General features: G+C 62.3%; 1 protein-coding gene across 1 annotated transcript in view; it reads right to left on the reverse strand.

Moving 5' to 3' along the window:
* ADCY1 (adenylate cyclase 1) overlaps window positions 1-19,834 on the reverse strand; it is a 122,607-nt gene extending 102,773 nt beyond the window's left edge. The window contains exon 1 of the mRNA XM_068549936.1: window positions 19,184-19,834. Coding sequence (XP_068406037.1) covers window positions 19,184-19,834 — 651 coding nt within the window. The remainder of the gene's footprint in view (window positions 1-19,183) is intronic.
* Window positions 19,835-20,356: the final 522 nt, after the last annotated feature.

A 20,356-nucleotide genomic window follows, 5' to 3' on the forward strand; every position in this document is an offset into this window, starting at 1 on the left:
CGTACACTTGGCAAAGAGGATGGACACACGCTTACACCTCACACAGATCGTGTGCAAGACATGCTCCTGCAAATCACCTCCCGGATCCTGCCTCTGCCGCCCAGAGAAAGGGACGGCCACCCTGAGAGGGGTCTAAGAGAGTGGCCGAGAGTCCTATAAAAATGGTGCCCACTGTCACCCAGAACACCTCATTGTGACCTGACCATCTCCACGTGACCTGGATGTCTCCGTGTGACCCGACCATCTCCATGGGACCCCGAGTATCTCCATGGGACCCTGATCATCTTCGCTGTGCCCCTGAACACCTCCAAATCGGAGTGTCCCGCTAGCCGGAGCGTCCACGCTTTAACCCACTGCGGGGCTGGAACACAAATGCATCTTCAACGCCTGTGCCCCCTCTCACAGGCACAGTGGCCGGCACTGGCTGCACCTAGGTGCACCGCACTGGCCCCCGTACCAGGCAGTGTTTTCTGTGTCTAAGGGACCATCTGCTGTACTTTGGGATCAGCTCATGCCAATCTGTTGATGAAGGCACTTTTCTGGTGGCAACGGGAAGACCAGCGTATATGAAACAATAAATTGTAGTTTGGTGGAGTCAATATTTAAATGCGTACTGAGCATGTTTAAAACGCCCACAGGCAGTAGTGAACACGTTTCTAAAAATTCAAACAATAGTCTTTGCACAAAATGCGCTTCTCTCCCAGCAGACCCTTAATCACCTGCGGCTTCTGCACGCCCCTCCCAGCCTCTATTTAAGGTTTTGAACATACAGAACACATAACACACAGGACACCTCTCCCGAGATGCCCTCCAGCCCGTCAGCCCCACGGCTTCCGTGACCCCTGCAGTGAAGCCCCCAGCTGTCACTGTCGAGCGGAGTACACAGTCAGGTGGAGAACAAGGAGTCCAACTGAGGGGCCAGGCGCCCGGGGTCAGCTCAGCACAGGGTGCAGGACGCCACAGGTCACACCTGGCAGACGCGGCTTTCCCAGAAAGCAGGGCCTCAGGTGGCTGGCGGCAGAAACAGGGGAAAGTGCGGGTCCCTACTGAGATCTGGGCAGAGAGGTGAGGCATGGGCTGGGGGCAGAAGGGCCAGCAGAGGCTGGGCAGTTTGGTCAAGGGAAAAATCAGGAGCAGAGTGGGAGCGGGCTGGGTCACCGGGAGCCCCACCTTGTCACCTCTTCTACACCCACCTTCCTAACACCTTCCCTTCACTCCGGCCATGGTGACCCCCCAGGGACACCGAGGCCCAGCTGCATGGTCACTGAGTACCTAGCTGCCCTGCCACGCCGTCTGAGCTGCTCCCATGGAAAACAGCCCCATGGCACACCCCACAGCCAGAGTCTGGCGGGAAGGGCGAGGCGGAAGCAGCGATCTGGGGAGCGGGCGGGTCTCCCCTGCCTGGGGCTCTGCATTCACGTTCACACACCCAGGGTGCTTCCACATGCCCCAGCGATCTTCCCGCAGGAGAGCAGAAGAGGAGGCCGTCCGCAAGACGGCAAAGCTGCCGGCACACCTGCCCCCCTGCATTCGCACACACCCCCAGATCAGCAGCCATGGTGACGGGCACACAGCAGGAGGCGGAGCCCCTGCCCCCATGGGGCACAGAGAGGTTTCCAGACTGGCTGCCTAATCAGCGATCAGGGACGAGGGTGACAAGGCAGAGAGAAACTGGCCCAGAGGTCACCTGCGGCGGCTGTAGCCTAGAGGGGGCGTTGGTTCACACCGGCAGAAGGAGCGGTGATGGGGGAAACAGGCTGAGAGGGTTCTGAGCTCGGGGAAGGGTACGTGCTGGGGTGGAAGCTGAGTACCACACCCCAGAGCACGTGGCCGCGGGACCACAGGGCGTCCTGGTAGTGCCAAGCCCTCACCAACCCCACCGGCATCCCTGCCAGCACTACACACACAGAGGCCCTGGGCAAGGGCAGGGCCCCCCGCTGCAGAGGCCGCGGCACACCCAGCAGCCCCGCACACCTGGCCTCCCTGTACCTGCCTGCACCTGGCCTCAGCATCCAGGCCCCCGAGGACCTTCCCACAGCCCACGCTGCCCTGGATGCCAGGGCCCTGCCAGGACCTCAGTCCTGCACCTTTCCCACCCTTGGAAGGCTTGCCCTTCGAGCTCTCTTCCTTCTCCAGCTGAAACTCCACAGCCCAACAGGACAGTCCCCTGCCCCTCACACTCTGGAGTCGAAGCCAGCTCCGTGCACAAGCCTGTGCCTGGGGTGCTCCTCCGGCCGCAAGGGAATCCTCGTCTGTCCCTCCTCCCCCGGGGACCTCCCTCTGCCCAGCCCAGCCGGTCCCACTGCCCACTGCCCGCGGGGCCCCCCCTCTCCCCTCCAGCTGGGACCTGCCACTTCCAACCGTCATCCTCGGCAGCAAGCGTGTGATTATTTCTTTCCCCTGAAAATGAGAGCCTTCTCTTGACTCCTCTTCCTCTCCCAGGCCTGCCCATTTTTCTCCCCTTTCCAGCAAAACTCCTGAAAAGGCCTCACCTCACCCCCGCCTGGGCCGCACCCCAGCCTGCCTTCCCTTCCACAGCTGCCCTGGGCGGTCTGGGACCAGGTCGGGGCCACCTTCACATCCTGAGCCCAGGCTCAGGTCCCAGTGCCCAGCCCACCATCAGCTCCCCTCCCCTGGCCCCTTCCCCAGCCTCCTCTGGTCCATGCCTCACACCTGGACCCCTCTCCACCCCAAACTCCACCCCTCATGGTGTCTCATCCACACTCACCTTGGGAGCCCAGCCCTGTGCCAAAGACCCCGAATCGACACCTTCAGCTTGGACCAGCCAGCCGTGCCTCTCCCCAGCCCATGCACGTCTCCAGCTCAGCCCTGCATGGGACAGACCCTGGCAGGACCCCTGGTCACCCCCAGCACTCACCCCAGTGGCCTCTCCCACCTCAGCTGACCCGGGCCCCTGGAAGCCTCTCAGGCCTGGGCCCACTTCCCCCACCAGCAAATCCTCCCGGCTCCGTCTCCAACAGACGGGGCGCTGACACCCCGCTGCCGACCGCTGCTTGGCTGCCGAGCCACCTCCTAACCTGCCCTGTACTCCTCCCAGCCCTGCAGGCTCCCCGCACGGTCCTCTGCTCCGAACCCCCAGCCCGGAGTCTTCCTGCGCCCAAAGCCCTCCGTGGCCCAGGCCAGATGCCCCTGCATCCTGTCCTCCTCATGTCCCCCTGGCCTGGCCTGCTTTCTTAGGGCCTCTGCCCTGCGTCCCTGGGTGGGAACCCCTTTCCCACATAGCGCCTGGCTCACCCCCAACCTCCAGGGCCTCCACTCACATGTCACCTTCTCAAAACAGCTTACCTGACCCCTGTGTCTAAAAACGCACACACTCCCACCTGGACTTTGAGTATTCTCCCACTGACCAGTTCTATTTCTTTCCTTCTTCCTTTCCTTCTATTGTTTTTAGCAGTTACCGTCTTCCAACACGTTATAACATTAACTCACTTGTCACCTTCCCTGCCTGCTGTCTGCCCCTCGAGGGGCCTCAGTCTGTCAGGTCCACGACTGATCCGGGAGCCTGGAATAGAGCCTCTCGTATCGTAGCAGGTGCCCTGGTATTTGTTGAATGAATAACTGAGGACACAGGGATGGTGAGGTGGCTGGGCCCCGGCACATTGCTGGAAAGGGGCAGAGGGAGGACTCACACACAGACACCTGCGCTGCCAGCTGCACTGCCCAACCTCTCTCCACGCTGTCTCGGACGAGACCTGATAAGACTGTGTCCCAACTCTCATATCCATCGTCAGATGGGCAGTGGGGAGGGACTCCAGCTTTTCCACGATCAAGAGAGGCACATAAGAGGCAAGGCATCAGGCTTCCCTGGTGGCGCAGTGGTTAAGAATCCGCCTGCCAGTGCAGGGGACACGGGTTCGAGCCCTGGTCCGGGAAGATCCCACATACCGCGGAGCAACTAAGCCCGTGCGCCACAACTACTGAGCCTGCGCTCCAGAGCCCGCGAGCCACAACTACTGAGCCCACGTGCCACAACTACTGAAGCCCATGCGCCTAGAGCCCATGCTCCGCAACAAGAGAAGCCACCGCAATGAGAAGCCCGCGCACCGCAACGAAGAGTAGCCCCCGCTCGCCGCAGCTAGAGAAAGCCTACGCACAGCAACGAAGACCCAACACAGCCAAAAATAAAAACAAGTAAACAAATAAATTTATTTTAAAAAATGGATCAAAGATCTAAATATAAGAGCTAGACTGGGGAAAATATTTTTTAAAAAAACAAAGAGGCAAGGCATCAACGTGTCCTAGTGTCTGAAAGTGACGTGGCTTCTGGGGCAGGCTGAGCTGGTGGGAGCTGCTGGGACACAGCCCACAGACACATGCACACGTGGACCAGGTCACGCAGCCCAGGGAACTGCACTGGAGCGCGCAGGGCAGGCCTGGCAGGTGCATCCCCCTCCCAAGCCCTTGCCCTGCAGGCCCCGTGACCTGGGCAGACGGCCAGCAGGGGAAGCACTGCAGGGAAAAGGATGAGATCACCTGGCGACAGGTGTGCATGGCCACGGCAGCTCATCAGCCTCTGCCCATGGGGCAGGTAGCCAACCCCACCCCACAGTGGGCACTGGGGGTCCCCCGGCCCCTTGGGAAGGCCGGTGTAGAGCGGGGAGAAGCTGGCACCGCGCAGTGGGTGGGCGCCTGGGGTCATCAGTCAACATGAACTGTCCAGATGTCCCCTGTGGCGGGCAGGGCTCTCCCATCCCGGCCACTCCAGGTCCCAGAGGGCCAGGCGAGCCTTGCCAGGGCTGGGAGGAGATGAGCTCTGAGGCTGGATTGAAAACAAACAGGCCTGGTCTGGCACGTGGAATGGAGGCCTTTTCTGAGTCCACAGTGACCACAAAGCTACAGACCCAGCCAGGAGGTTAAGGCCACCACCTGGAGGGCACAGAGGGGAGGGGGGGCTAGACCTTCTGTCTGTGTCCCCTCATCCGAGTGGCCCCGCTGGGGACTTCCGGGGCACCCACCCTGTCGGTCGGACGTGTGTTCAGAATCACTGATTCAGTGACTGCAGGAAACCACGAGGAAGCGCATCTTTCTCTTAACCGTGACGTATCGACGGTACTCGCAGCACTTCCCAATATTTTGCCACTCTTGTGACACAGGGCAAAGACTTGGAGGGAGAATTCCTCATCAAGCGTTTACATCCCTGCAGTCGGCCTGCACTCAGGAAGGCACACAACTGCTCTCCAGCCGGAGGGCCCTCACCCGCTGCCCCGCAAACCCCACGCGCCCCGCGGATGGAATCACACGCCCAGGTCTTGGCTAGTTTGTCAGGCAGGGCCGGGAGCCCGCGTCAAGTGAGCGTCTCCTGCGCGCCAGGAGTTCTAAACACCGCCGGCACTTCGCCGTCCCACGTCCCTGCTCCCTCCCTGGCACGCCACCCTAGAGCTCGTTCAAGACCCTCACCTTCCACTCCGGCCCCCAGGCCCCGCTGCGCTGCCCTCAGCTCTCCCCCTGCCGCTCAGCACGAGGCCACGGCAGCTTCGCTTCCTGCACAACCAACAGGGCTCACCGCCCCCCACCCCTTTACACGCACTGAACGTCGCATCGTTGTGGATTTTACATGAGAGGCTGTGAGATCAGTAACTTAACCAAGGAGAACCCATTGTTCGGGACTCTAGGGGGCTATGGGAGGAGGGCGGGGCTACCTTTACCAGGAGGCAGAAGGTAAACAGCCGGGAGGCCACACGAGCAGGGACTGCTAGAAACTGAAGCAAAGGTGGCACCATGCAGGCCCCAAGCAGGCCCTGGGCAGGTGGGTGAGCCCGGAAATGAGGCCTGCCATTTATGGGGAGGACATGGGCGTAGAGAGGTTAAATCTCCCCGAGGTCCCAAGGCCAGGACGTCCCAAACACAGGCACGTAACTCCAGGGCCCGCCAGGCCACGGGCACATCTCTGGATCCACGCCTTGGGTGGATGGGCCTTGGGGGCTCTGCACGGGTGGTGGCAGTCATGGGCTTCAGGGCTGCCGGGCTTGTGGCTGGTCGGGGCATGGCCGGGGCCTCACCCGCCCCTCGTCCTCCACACAAGGCCCAGGGAAGGTGGGGCTGAGTGTCCAGTGGGAAGTGTGGAAGGTGGGGGCAGGGCAAGGGCAGCAGGACGCTCTCAGGGCAGCGGGGTTTCAGGACAAGGACCCCATCACAGGTGCCAGGGAGTCAGGGAGTGGCTGCGACACGGGCAGAACGTGAGCCGACTGTTGAGACGGCAGCAGAGACCCTGGGCACTGGCTGGACACAGGGACCCGGAAGGGCCAGCCCTGGGGGAGGGGGCGGGGCCGCTGGAGCCACGAGAGCCCGCGTGAGGGGACCCTCGGAAAGGCCTGCACGGGTGGAAGTGAAGGGTGGACCCCAGCCCTTGAAATTAAAACTATAGTTGAGAAGAACAGAAGCCTCCCTTCTGGGATTTTCTCATCATCTTAGCTTCCTTCCTGCCATCTTTGGGCTTAGATTACAAACAGGAATGGCGAGTCCCTGGGGGGGCATAAAAGAGCCAGTGTGTGTGTGTGTGTGTGTGTGTGTGTGTGTGTGTGTGTGTGTGTGTGTGTGTGTGTGTGTGTGTGTGTGTGTGTGTGTGTGTGTGTGTGTGTGTGTGTGTGTGTGTGTGTGTGTGCGCGCGCGCGCGCGCCAGTGTGTGTGTGTGTGTGTGTGTGTGTGTGTGTCAAGGTGACTGACCAGTCAGTCAGTCCTCATCTGCCAGGGTCCTGGGTCTCACGCACACACACACACACACACACACACCCCTGCCATGTGTGTGGTCAGCACCCCTCCCAGGTACAATGGCGAGGCCAAGGGCTGCTAGTCTGCCCAGCAGAAAGACGCTCCCCCTGCCCCCGTCCACCGCTGGCCACCGCATCCCTCGCTGGGCTCCGCTGGAGCCCACTCAGGGGGAAGCAGCTGTTCTCCCTCTGCCCCGCGTAGCTCACCTCCCCACTGCTATCAGCTGCTAATCTGTCCTGTGAGGAGGGACTATGGCCGCGGCTAGGGAATCTGAGTGGCACCCTCACAAACAAAGCCCATACTCCACTCCACTCCGCTTCAGACCACCTGCGGGCCCTTCATCCTGCAGGAAAACCACACATTCTCCCCACCCCTGCAGTGAGCTGGGAGCTGCCCCCCACTCCAGCAGCACCCATCAAAGGGATTTCTTAAAATGGGACCACTGGGGGGAAGGGACACTTCAGGGAGACTGGGGGAGGGCGTCTGCCAACCACCTGTCACCCCACCCCGGGAATCCCCAGGGCCCTCCCACCTGGAGCCCCCCTGATGTGAGCCATTAGGACCAGGCGTCCCCCCACCTGCACCTTGCCAGACGGGAGCTTCCTCACACGCCCAACGCATCTACTGACCCAAACCGGCCACCCCCGAGGTCTCCCCAGGGTTCAGGAGTTTTCATTTCCCCCACGAAGCTCTCTTGGACTTCCCTGGCGGTCCAGTGGTTAAGAGTCCGCACTTCCACTGCAGGGGGCACGGGTTCAACCCCTGGTCGGGGAACTAAGATCCCACGTGACTCGTGGCGTAGCAAAAAAAAAAAAAAAAACAAGTCCTCCCATGAAGCTCTCTGAACTCGCGGCCTGGCCGGAGGTGCCCGGAAGACGGCGACCACAGGGTTTAGCACCTGCTGTGCAGAAACCACAAAGGAGACAGGCCGGGGGTCACCGTGAGCATCTCAGAGATGCAGGTGACCACAGGCTGAGGGATGGAGAGTCCGGGGAGGAGGCATCGGGAGGCATCACCCGCCACGGCTGCAGCAGTGATCCCATCTGGGGCCAGCCCAGCCCGGCTGCACTCCCGGCGAGCCCATGGGGCACTGACATCACTCACAGCTCAGCACAGGAAGGAAACAGCGGCAGATCACCCCTCGGACTCTCCGGGAAGGCCCCAAGACAACACCTGGGCCAGGGGAGCTAGCAGCCAGTCCGGGCAGAATTGCCCAGCCCGGGGGAGCCCACGGCTTCTTGCCACGGACGGCAGTCGGCAGCTCTGGAACTGTGCCCGGGCACCTCTAAGGCTCACGTGGGAAACAGCCACTTGGCCCGGGGAAGACTTGTGCCACGTCTCAGTGGACCTCCTCCCAGGTGGGGACCTCCAAGGGGGTCCCACTCCAGGGGGACCCTCCAGCACTGGACACTAGCCAAATGGACATCTCTTTGGCGTGGTGAGACAGCAATCCAGAAGAAACCCCCTCCTCCGGAGCCCGACCACTGGCTTCTGGGCTCCAAGGCTGGGCCGGGGCTGGCACACAGGTGACCAGCAGGACCACACCCGGCCTGGGGCTGCTTTCGCCGGGGATGATGGCACCAGGACCGCTGCGGCTCTCACGGCCCCAGCCAAGGGGCTGCTCAGGGCCTGGTCCCCACGTGGACCCAGGAGTGTGGTCTGCACTGCACCTCTTCCCTAAGGGAGACCCCACGCTGGCGCCAATTCCACAGGGCCCAGGCGGGTGGGGCATAATCCCACCTGGCCAAGAGTCCAGTCCCCCAGCACAGTGACCACGCCCAGTGTAGACACAGGGCCCGGCCTCGCCCCTGGGACCCTTGCCCACCAAACTCCCCATCTCATAAGGGGCCATCTCAGAACGGCGGGCTGAGCTGAGAGACAGAGCCAAGCACCCCATTGGTGCTGAAACACATGTGGGCTGTGTTTCAGACATTCACACCCCCGACCCTCTGTCTCCCAGTGGAATTCCGCTGGGCTGGGCTTCCCCCAAAGGCTTCTCTGCAGTGCGCTTGGTCAGCCCCAAGTATGTAAAGACAGAAGAAGCCAAACAGGGAAAGCACGCACGAAGCGCCTGGGTCAGACCTGGACCACCCAGAGGGCCCCGCCCCCATCCCCAAAGGGCCTCAGGAAGGAAGGGCAGACACTTTAGGTTTACAAGCTGGGCAGTTAAACGGGAAAAGCAGCCACCTGACGTGTGCCCCTGGTGTCCTCAGAGGGACCCTTCATAAGGGGAAATAACACACACACACACCACAAAGAAAAAAACAAGAATTTTAAAAGGTTCATGGCAATTTGGAAAAGAGTTCAAATATCAGCCGAAGATCGTCCCCCGGTCACTGCACCCACACCCCCGGTTGCTGCTCTCACACTCCCGTGGTCTCCAGGACAACGTCCCACCTCCACGGCAGGCCTGAGACCCGAGGAGCCCCATGCTCTGCCCACTTTCCCAGGCCGGCTGCTCACCTGTCCCCCTTCCCGCATCCACGTACAGAGTGTGTCGCACCCAGATCCCCCACGGCCCATGCAGTGCGCAGCTCTGGGGAGACCACGCTCGTCCCTCGGCGCTGCTGCCACTCACTGATGCCTCTGCCCGCAAGGGTTCCCCTCCTTTCACTCGGAGGCTTCCTGACCCCCCCAATCCCGAGGCACCCCAAGATCACCCCTATTTAGCATTCAAACTCCTCCACTGAACTTGATCCATTTTCAATCTGCCGCCGCCCAGACTGTCCCCAGCACGGGACTCAAGGGCCCGTCCTGCAGAGAAGCCAGGTGTGCGGACTCAAGGGTGCGGCTCCAAGGACGTCCTTCTCACAGTCACAGAGGGCAGTGCGGCCACGAGACAAGGAGGGAGCTGCTGTCCAACGCACCCACCCCCCCGCTCCACCACCCCCTGACTCTCCACACGCCCCCCACCCCACCCTGCAGAGCAGCTGTGCGTTTGGTCTGTGGGCCAGGCCCCAAGACCCCTGGGTCCCTCTCACCTCCTTTCCCAGGGTGCTCACAGGGGGACCCATTCATTCCCACCTCCGCTCAGTCACCGCCAGCCGGGTGGTGCGCTTGTCACCTTTTCAAGCATAGCTGGAAAAATTGCTAAAAACTGAAAAAATTGCTCTGTTTTTGAATTAACAGAAGTATTTTAGGGCTACCATCTACCATCTTTCGAAAGAAGAAGGGCAGAATGTTGATAACTGTTGGAGCTGAGGGCTTCTACCCAAGAAATCACCACGCTGGTCCCTCTACTCTTGTGTATGATTGAAGTTTCCGTAATAAAAATAAAATAAAAACAAGTTATTTTTTAAAAGATTCTCATGGGCTCTTGTGAGCTCCTGCCATTGGGTTTCTAAGCCCCAAGGCTGAGGCCCGCTGGGCTGTGATTGCCACACCTAGGTAGGGGCAGGGGGACCCAGGCGCAGTGCTATGTAACCCTCGGCATCTTCATCAAGGGCACCTCCTGGTGTTGGGGTCCCGGCTCACCCCACCTGCTGGTGCACAAGTGAGCTGGGCCACAGGAACGTGTGCCTCCAAGTCCCACCCACCCGTCCACAGCACCTGCAGTATTTCAGCGCCTCCGTTCACCTTTACACACCTGGACACCGACTCTATCCACAAAGAGGGTCTCACCCCACTGCCCATTTCTGAGCCTTGAACAAAGTGGACTGCAGAAAAGGGTCCACTGCACAGGGTGCTCCAGGGACACAGCGAGTGCCCAGGAACCACTTGTGATTCCTGCAGGTAACGATGTGCTTTAAAATAAAGCAGCAGGGGCTTCCCTGGTGGCAGAGTGGTTAAGAATCCGCCCGCCAATGCGGGGGACACGGGATCGAGCCCTGGGCCGGGAAGATCTCACATGCCGCGGAGTAACAAAGCCCGTGCGCCACAACTACTGAGCCGGCACTCTAGAGCCCCCGAGCCACAACTACTGAGCCCGCGTGCCTAGAGCCCGTGCTCTGCAACAAGAGAAGCCACTGCAATGAGAAGCCTGCGCACCGCAACGAAGAGTAGCCCCCGTTCGCCGCAACTAGAGAAAGCCCACGCACAGCAACGAACACCCAACACAGCCAAAAATAAATAAATAAATAAATTTTTTAAAAATTAAAAAAAAATAAAATAAAGCATCAGAGATATTTCCAAATCCTTAGGCTAAACCAGTGATTCTCCAAATGTGCTCACTGAGCTTCTCATCCACGCAGCAGGGCACATGTGTTTGGGAAAGCAGCCATCTTGCAAAACAAGTTCAAAGAGCACACATTTCAGATCCCTTTGGCCACGGTTGTTTCAGGAGGCAACGCCTTCTCTTAACAAGAGAGTGTTTCTCCCATAAGGAAAGTAGGCAAAGGCACTAAGAAAAATGCACTAACGATTTCACAGAAGGCCATCACTCCAGTACATCACTCCAGCACAAGGCTCCCCCTCCCACCAATGCCCACGACCAAGCTCTCCCGGCAGCAGTGGGCAGAGTGTCCCAGAGCGGACGCCTCCCTCAGATGCCCACATGCAGCACGAGACTGCCACTGCAGATGTGGGAAGCACCCTTGGAAGAATGCAGTCTCACACGGGCTCATCAGGCAGCTGCTGAGAAGGGCACTAGGGGGACAGTGCACGGGACAGGAGGCCACACAGGAGGGCCGGCCGGAGGGCCAGGGTCCCAGGCACGGCCTGGGTTCAAGGGGGCAGGCCCTGCTGTGGTCGGTCATTCTCCTTGTCCAGAGTGTGGCATCTGACATCCCCCAACCTGGGCACATGGTGCCTTGGGCCCCACACGAGCCACTGCGTGAACAAAAAGGCCCATCCATCCATCGGAGTCAGCTGTGCTCCCGGAAAGCCAGGCTCTACTTCGGCAAAGGAAAAGCTGCGCCCTGATATAGTTACTCTGTACTTCAGAATCAAACTAGAAAGCTGCCTCCCGAGTGGGAATGTGCCCACAGGGAGGGCTTCCACCTCTGCAGGGCGTGGACAGCAGGAGCGAGCACCAGCATGTCCAGGGACCCTGACGCACCACAGATGGGAGTCCCGTCCCCAGGGCCCCTCTCCTGGGCATCCTGTCCCCCTGCACCCGGATCCCTCACCCGGGCATCCCCTCCACCTGCCTGCATGAGGGGCCCCTCACCTGGGATCCCTCATAAGCACCCTGGTTCTGGGCCTGCAGCAGCCCCGCTGCCCACAGGATCCCCACAGGCTGCGAGCGCCTGGCCAGGCCTCCTTCCAAGCTGCACTGCCCACCTCGGCGAGTGCCCCCAACTCCAGACCTGGACACACAACGGCCCTGCTCGCAGTCCCTGTGCCCAGGCTGCAGGCCCTCAGACCTCAGACCCTGTGCCAAGCCTGACGCAAGGCAGGTGCTGGGTTCTGAAAGAAGAGTGGGTGGCCTCAAACCCAGACACCCAGGCTCTGCAGGTCCGGGGTGGGACTCAGGGCTCTGGACGCCACCAACACATGCACACCCACGTGAACACACTCACATCCCTGCACACCAGGATGCACGCACATGTGTACACACGGGCACCTACGTGTGCACACACATGCACATACATTACACGTGTCCCTGGCAGCGGCAGCCAGAGGCCTGTGTGCGCACACGTCCACAACACGCGCAGGCGCGCGCAGAGGCCCCACCCCCAGAGCTGCGTGCATGCTCGGCACAGCCCCGCCCAGAGGACCCTGGCAGCTCGGTATCAAGGCAGATCCCACCGCTCTCCAATCCAAGAAGACAGGGTCCGGGACAGAAAGGGACAGAGCAGGATCCAGGGAGGACGAAGACAGGAGGGGCGCAGACGCCGCAGTGAGGGGCAGCCTGCAGTGGGTGGGGAGGCCGCGTCAGCCCCACGCCACGCCCCGCCCCGCACGTGGACGTGAGCCCGAGGAAGCCCAGCCCGCCCTGCCTGGACTGACGCAAAGCAGACAGAGGGCAGAGGAACACAGCCGGTGGGGGTCCCGGCCCTTGTCACTCGTCCCCAAGGCTCTCAGTCCTACACGCACGGCCCCCTCACCCGACCTCCCCACCTGGGCAGAGCTTGGGGCCTGGTCTCATTTCATGCACTGGTCGTGGAGTTGGAGGGCCCCAGGCCCCATTTCCCTCGGGGGAGACACGTCCACCCAGAAAACAGTAAAAATAATCAGAGTGTGTTGCGTGAACGTGTGTGAGCGCGCCTGTGAGTGTGCATGTGGGTGTGTTCCTGTGTGAGCGTGCAAGGGTGTGTGTTTATGTGTGCATGCATGTACACACGTGAGTGTGAGAGCACGTGCGTACAAGTGGGAATGTGTGTGAGCGTGAGTGTGCTTGTACGTGCATTTGTGTGGGTGTGAGTGTGCACTCAAGTGTGTTTGTATGTGTGCATGCACATGCATGTGAGAGAGATGACGGACCACACATGACTCACATCCTCACACATGGCGGAACCCAGCACTTAGGGGCGGGAAGGTCTTTTCTGCCTGCCTGGCTCAGCCCCTCGGTGCAAACTAAGGTGCCTGCAGTCCGGGAACAGGGTCTCACCCAGAGGTGCAGGGGCGGGGTGGTGGCCCAGGCCTCCTGGCTGCCATGCGGCCCTTCCTGCCCCACCGCCAGCCCCTGCGCAGCCTGGCACATGGACGAGCGAAGCCCTGGCCCTGGGGAGGCCTCAGCACAGACACAGCCCTCTGGCTGCCACTGCCAGGGACCCAAGCTGGGCTGTGCTACGGTAGGGCTCCCAACAGCACACCGGCCGGAAGCGATGGAAACACCCAAAGGGCACAGTCTGGACAGACGGCCTGCCACCGGCATCCTGCGCGTCTCTTTCAGCGTTTGACCAAGACCAGACACACGGTCACCGAGGTAGGGAAAACTCGCAGGTCACAGGCTACGCTCAATTTGTGATGACAAGAGGAGACTCCCACTTCACTGGGTGCTGGCCCCACGCTGCGGGGAAGCCACGGTCCCAGAGGGCCACCTGCACGTACACAACCACGGGCGTGACCTCGGAGGACACTGAGGCACAGGATAAGTCCCCCTGCCCACAGCACCACAGCTCGGAGCAGAGCCCCCGCGGTGCTGGGAATTCTGACCCACCCCATCTGAGTCAGGAAATGAGCCGAGGATATTTCTGGGCTCCAAGCCTGCAGGAACACAGAGCCGGCAGGAGACCCGTCAACCCAGAGGCTGGGCCCTGACCCTCTGGACCTCACAGATGTGAAGGGAGAAGGGCATCACCCCAGAACCACTGTGAGCCCCTGGAAAGGGCAGCGGGTGGGGACGTTTCCCCACAGGACCCGCTTGAGGGACACCTCCAAATATTCCTTGTGGCCCGAGCCCCAGGGCCTCCCCCCACCTGCCCTTTCTTCCACGCCCTCCTCCCTGGCCCCATGGTGACCGGCTCAGTCCCTCAGGCAGCCCCCTGCAGCCCCAGGGCCCAGCAGCCCCTTGGCCTCATCTGTCCAGAACCGTGGCTGGAGGCACTGCCCTCAGGAGGCCACCCTGAGCCCCCTGTCTGCCTTGTGCCCTTCCCACGCCTCCGAAGGTCACACACACTCCCCCCAGCACAGACTGCAGTTCCAGTTGTTGATTGGGGTCCCCAAAGACTAACTTCCTGGGGGGCAGGTGGTCTGGTCCCCTAGCTCGGGGCCTGGCACCCAAACGTGGATCGCAGAACTGTCCAGAGAAGGTGCCCCAGCCTGGGCAGCTGCAGAGGCTTCACAGCCATGTCTGCTCCGCCTGGTCCCCGGCCCTTCCACCAGGTCCACCGGGGGGCCAGACTCCAGCACGTGGACAGTCTGGGGGTCCTGCGGCCACAGAGGAAAGCCTGGGGCCCACAGGACCGCCCGGAGGGGGAACAGGTGGGAACCCTCGCCCGATGCCAGGACGGTTCCCCCTCACCCAGGCCCCACGTCCCTAGTTCCTGCTGCCCTGGTGTAGCTGGCTCTAGGTGCTTCTTACCGTTAGAGCAGGCTGCCCTGAGGGGAGGATGGCACAGCTGTGATGGAAACAGACCAGGTTTAGGGAGGGGACCGCCCATCACACAAGGGGGTGGGGGAATCAGGTGTTCCCTGTGGGATGCCCACTGGACATGAACCTGGAGGCCTGGAGGAGGCACTGGACACTGCCCAAGGCTCCGGGAGCAGCCGGGCTGTAATGTGCAGGGGGTGGGAAGCTGGGGCTGTAAGACCGGGAGCTGTGGGGCTGAGCCCTGCCCAGTGACGGGAGGCCTGGGGGAAGAGCGTCCAGCCGAGGACAAGCCACCTCCTGCCTCCCTGCTTCAGCCCCGGCCAGGGCAGCACTGGGGCAGCCAAGGCTGGTGAGCAAACGGGTGATGGGATCCAGCCAGGGCAGGGGAGGGAGAGGGAGGTACCAGTAGGGGGCAGTTGGGAGGCTGGGGGGTGAAGTGCAGCAGGAGAGGGGCCCCACCTAGAAAAGAGCCCAGCCAGAGGAGAAGGGGCCCCGCCGGGGTGAGGGGCCGGCTGTGAGGCACGGCTGCAGAGGCAGGCTGGTCAGGAGAGGGTCTAGGGAGGCGGGGTGAGGGGAGATGCAGAGGACCAGAGGGGAAGAGGGCCAGCCAGTGGAGCAGGGGGCCATGGGGGGGGGGGGGAGGGCCCCGCCTGAGGAGGCGCTGGGCTGAGGGAGGGACACAGGTCCTGATAGACGCCCCGGAGGCCTGTCTGGAAGGAGAGGTGGGAGACACATAGGGGCGGGAGGCATGGGCTCCCGTGTGGCAGCCAGTACAGCCAGCGCACGTGGTGATTCTGAGAGCGGTCACGTGGCTCTACCTGCCAGCACTCACGTTCTCCTCAAGGGCTCAGACCAAACTGGAGGGGCAGGGGGAATTCTGGCCAGCTCCCACCTCCCCAGGACTGCAGCGATTTGTTACCCTTTCTGTGGTTCAGGCACTAAACACATTTCCTTTACGTTGATAGGCAATCAAACTGCACTGCAAGTTGCACACTGCAGTGGACCCTCGCTATCCCCCCTCTGAAAAAAGACAGCAATCCTGACCCACCTGCCCAAAAAGCGGGCATCCGGGAGGGAGCCCTGAGGAGAGAGTTGGCACAGGGAGGAAGCCGGGGCTCTGCGCCCTGCACCCGTCAAACAGGCAAGGCACCTGAGGGGCAGGGCAGGCACCCTGAGCCAGCAAGCCATCTCCAGAGACACCCCTCCTGCCCCACCATCACTCCCCGGCAATGACCTTCACAAGCACCCCTGACTCTACTTCCCCGCCACGCCCCAGCCCACGTGTCCCTGAGCACGGTCCCCTCCCCCCCCCAAGCCTCGCCCCTCAAGGCTCTGTCAGTCAGCAAGGGACAAATCTGGCATCTCCCCCTCCCCTCCTCCGCCACCCTCGAAGCCCCAGGACCCCAGGCTGCTGTGCTCACCCCCCCACCCCATGCCCTCCAGCCTGCCCACCGCTGCTGGTTCTGAGCAGGCCTCAGGTGTTCTTGAACGTGATGCCTTCAGTTCTGACACGTTGCCCAGTTAAATAAAAGTGAGTGACTGTGTTTAGGTACAACCAGGGGGCCCTGAAAGCAAGGGGCTGGGAGAGGGAGGGGACCCAGTCCGGTCCACATTAATGGGGCTCATCCTTGGTGCTGGGCCAGGTGGGAATAAGGCCATTGCCCCTAAACTCTTTCTGCTCTAGCGGAAAGCAGCAGGCACACCCTCTCGGGGAAGGGTGGAGCCCCCCAAATTTCAGCAGTGCAGTCACATGGCCGGCTTTCTGCATGTCCACCTCTGCCTCCCAGCATCTGGGCTGGCCCCGGCTCTACAGAGCCCAAAAGCACATGGCTGCGTCCCCAGATTCCCACACACCAGGGCGGCACAGGATTGCTGCAAGAAAGCCCTAGAGCCTCCCTGCGGAGGGCCTGAGGCTCTGGGAGCCCACACTTGAACCCCGGTCTCAGTCCCCAGAGCACGCTTTCTCCAGCGAGCATATGACACGCTGCATATATGCAGCAAAGGCAGCACCCCTGCACAGGCCGCCTCATTCATGCAGTCCTTCTTCTGCCTCTTTTTGGCCTCTACCCTGTGTCCTGCCAGGGCTTCTGCCTGCCCCAAATTCCATCCTGCGAGAGCAGCGCTGTCAGCAGGTGAGTGTACTGCAAGATGGCAGGGAGGCGGTGAAGCGTGTAGCAACGGACATGCTTCGGAAACGTGGGTGCCATCTTCTTCACTGGTCTCGAATACCAAGTTGCAGAGCTCACCAAGGACAGATTTCACAGACTCCCAGAATTTTCTAATTGGAAGGGAGAATCCCTGGGGCACCATACAGTCGGATCACCACATATTTCTCTGCATCCATCCCCATCTATCTGTCAGTATCACCACCACCTGTACAGACTCGTGGGCTTGAATATGAACATTCTAAAGACGCCAAAACGATTCAGAAGGGGCCCAAGATTTCGAATATGTGCTTTTCCAGTATGAACTTTTCACTTTCACCACAGCCCTGCAGGGGAGCTGCGATGCCCTTTAGACAGGTGGGGAAACTGAGGCTCAGGAAAGGAAGGGTCTGCATTGCCCAGGGAATCACAGCCAGTAGCAGTGAACCCCGGATGTCTGCTCCCTACGACTCCCGCGCCCCCAGGATGGTCTCCCTTCCTCCCTAGAATACAGGAGCTCCTCTTATCCTGGGGAAGGGGCAGAGTTCTGAGTGCCCGAGGCACCTTTACAGACTCACTCCCCCCACCCCCCTGCCGCACCCCTCCCCCCTCTCTCTTTTAATCTTTTAATTCTCTAAAAGGAATGACTACAGGCTACATAGAGCATTGGTTATTAGAAAAGGAGAAGACAATAGTACTGCCTGTCACTGAAGCAGCTGACTGGAAGCCCTGGGTGCAACCAGAACTGAGCCAGGCCCCAGCCCAGGCCTGTCCAGGCCCCCTCCCCACCTGGAGCTGACCTGGCCTCTGAGCCTCCCTCCCGGTCCTGGTAGGGAAGTTGTCCTTGCTGGGGGGGCCTGGCTGGGTGGGGGGGAGAGGGGCAACCACAACACATGGGAGGGTTATTGGGGGAGAGGTACAGGGGTGCCCCCTGCGAAGGTCAAACAAGCCCCACTCAAAGCCCATAGGAGGCCTGCTGGAGAACCAAACCCTCCCCCCTCCCCTCCCCTCTCTCCCTTCCCCCTCCCATCCCTTCCTCCCCTCCCTGGGGGCACGCAGCCCTCTGGCCCTTTTCCCTTTTTTCTGCCTTTATCTCTGCCTCCTCTCTGCCTCCGGCCTTCACCCCTACTTCCCCTCCTCTCTTCCCCCCACCCCCCAGCCCCTCTGCACATACTCCCTCCTCCTCCCCTCCCAGCCCTCACCACACACTGGCCTCTCTGGGTCCTGAAATATAGGTCCAGCATTGTGTCACTCCTGTGTGTCCCATGGCCCCTCTGACCCCGTGCATCCCGGGCATCACCGTCTGGGGGCCCCTCCCTTGGTCCTCGGGTGGTGGGTCCTTAGTGGGGCCCCAGCCCCAGCTGTCTGACACCCATCACTCCCCCCACCCCAGTTGTTCCTCCCAAAGCCAGATCTGTCCAGCTTCCCCTCCTCACCCCATCTCCCCCATCTCCCCCTTTCTCTCCCTAGATGGGCTCCCCCACCCCATCAGATTCCCCCGCCCTCTTGCCAAAATGCAGCCAGAGGCAGAAACAAAACCCTCCCTCAGGGCCCTCCAAGCCCAGGTAGGATGGGCTGGGCTGCACAGAAAAGCTCCAAAAGCACCACGCGGCAAGACATCTGCCTCAGACCTCTGGGGTCCTTGGGCTGGGGAGGAGCCCGCAGGAAGCAGCCGGCATGGGATCCTCGCCGCGATCTTGCCCGCCCGGGAAAGACAGTGACAAAGTTCAGGCGCTGCGAGCCTGGGTCCCGGCTGCGGCAGAGCAGGTCGAAAGAGACCAGAGCCCTGTGCGACCTTGGCAAACCCTGTCCCCGTGGACCCCAAACGGGTCCACAACTGGGCGCCAGGGTGGCTGGAGGGGGCCAAAGTCCTTGTCCCCTTCCCACCTCCCCCATGGCGGCAGGGTTGGGAGGGGGACCCTGCGAGCCCCGCGTGGGCTCCAGGCTCCAGGCGCGAGGGAGAGGCACCCTGGGCTGTGCGCACAGCCCGCAGGAATCCTGCCTGCCCTGGCCCGCTCCCCGCGCCTACTTTTCGTACCTCCTGCGGGGATGGGTGCAGACAGACAGCGTCGGACCCGAGCTCTGGCCGCACCTGGCCGCTCACCAGCTGCCTGACCTTGCCAATCCTTGCCCTCTCTGCACTAGTCTACCCGTCTCCACATTCCACACCCAGGAACGCTTTGTGGGCTGTAACTCGGAAAAGAGTCGGCCCCAGGGTGCCAGCCCCCACTGTGTCCCCAATTCTCTGAGTGACCTTGAACGTCCCCCCTCCAATTCGGGGCCTCAGTTTCCCCACCTGCCCAACCGGGCGATGCGCGCCCTTCTCCCCACGTTCCCAGTCCCTCCCCGGGCAGGTGTGTCCCAGACCGGATCGGGAGCGCGCGGCGGCACTTACCGTCCTCCAGAGACGTGGGCGCTTGGCGGGGACCAAGGTAGCCGTGACCAGCAAATGCGAGGCGGCCACCACGAGCCCGAAGCCGATGGCCAGCAGGCTGCGCACGGGCAGCAGGGCATAGGAGACGAAGGTGACCAAAAGGAGCTGCCAGACGCCCTGGTCGGCTGCCACCGGCACCGCTGCCGCCCCGGCGTGGGCCCCGGCGGGGCCGCCGAGCGCGAAGGGACAGCAGAGCAGCGCGAAGGTGAGGCTGAAGAGCAGCGCGAGCTGGCCGACCTGCTGCAGCTGGGGCACCTGCAGCGAGCGGACGTTGGTGACCACGAGCAGCGCCAGGAAGAGCACGCAGTGCACGGGGTGCGAGCCCTTGGCCAGGCCGGGCGCGGGCCCCGGCGCGCCCAGCAGCTCGGCCAGGGCCAGCGCGCCCGCCAGCAGGCTGAGCACGGCCAGCGCCTTCAGCGTGGCCGCCTGCTCCAGCCGCAGCGTGTAGCCGCGGAACAGCGCCTCCAGCTCGGGGCACGCGAACTCCTCGTCGCACGCCCGCAGCCCGCGCCGGCCGCCCGGCCCCGCCGCCCGCTCGGCGCCCCCAGACTCGCCCGCGCCGCCTCCGCCTCCGCCTCCGCCGCCGCCTCGGCCGCGCGGCGCCCCCGCCATCCCAGCGCCATGCAGCGGGCGCGCCCCTCGCCGGCCGGGGCGCCGGGCGGGCGGGCGGGCGGGCGGCGAGGCGCCGGGGCGCGGCGGGCAGAGTTGGGGCGCCTGCTGCCCCGCGCGCGCGCCCCGAGCGCGTCCCCTCCCGCCCGCTGCGCCTGCGCACTGGCGCCGCCCGCGCCCCGGCCGCGGTCCTCCGGCGACCGCGCTGCGACAGCCGAGCTCGGAGCCGCGGGCCTGGGCGCGCGAGGCACACGCGCGCGCCCCGGCCCGCACCCCAACTCCGCATCCCAGGCCCCCCGCCGCCGGAGGGGCCGCGTGAACCTCGGGCGCCCACCTACCCCGCTCCCGGCCTCAGTTTCCCCACTGGTGGGCAGTGCCACGCACTGTGCTGTCTCTTGGGGCGTTAGAAATGCTGAAATTTTGCGCTTTTCCCCTTTGGGAGGGCTTACCTTGTATGCCCCCCCAATAAAAGCAGGTCCCTCTATTCTAGAGGAACGCAAAGTGGGGCCCACGCTTGACTGCGGA

The sequence above is a fragment of the Eschrichtius robustus genome, chromosome 8 (assembly GCF_028021215.1).
Source record: "Eschrichtius robustus isolate mEscRob2 chromosome 8, mEscRob2.pri, whole genome shotgun sequence".
In the NCBI taxonomy this organism is placed as follows: Eukaryota; Metazoa; Chordata; class Mammalia; order Artiodactyla; family Eschrichtiidae; genus Eschrichtius; species Eschrichtius robustus.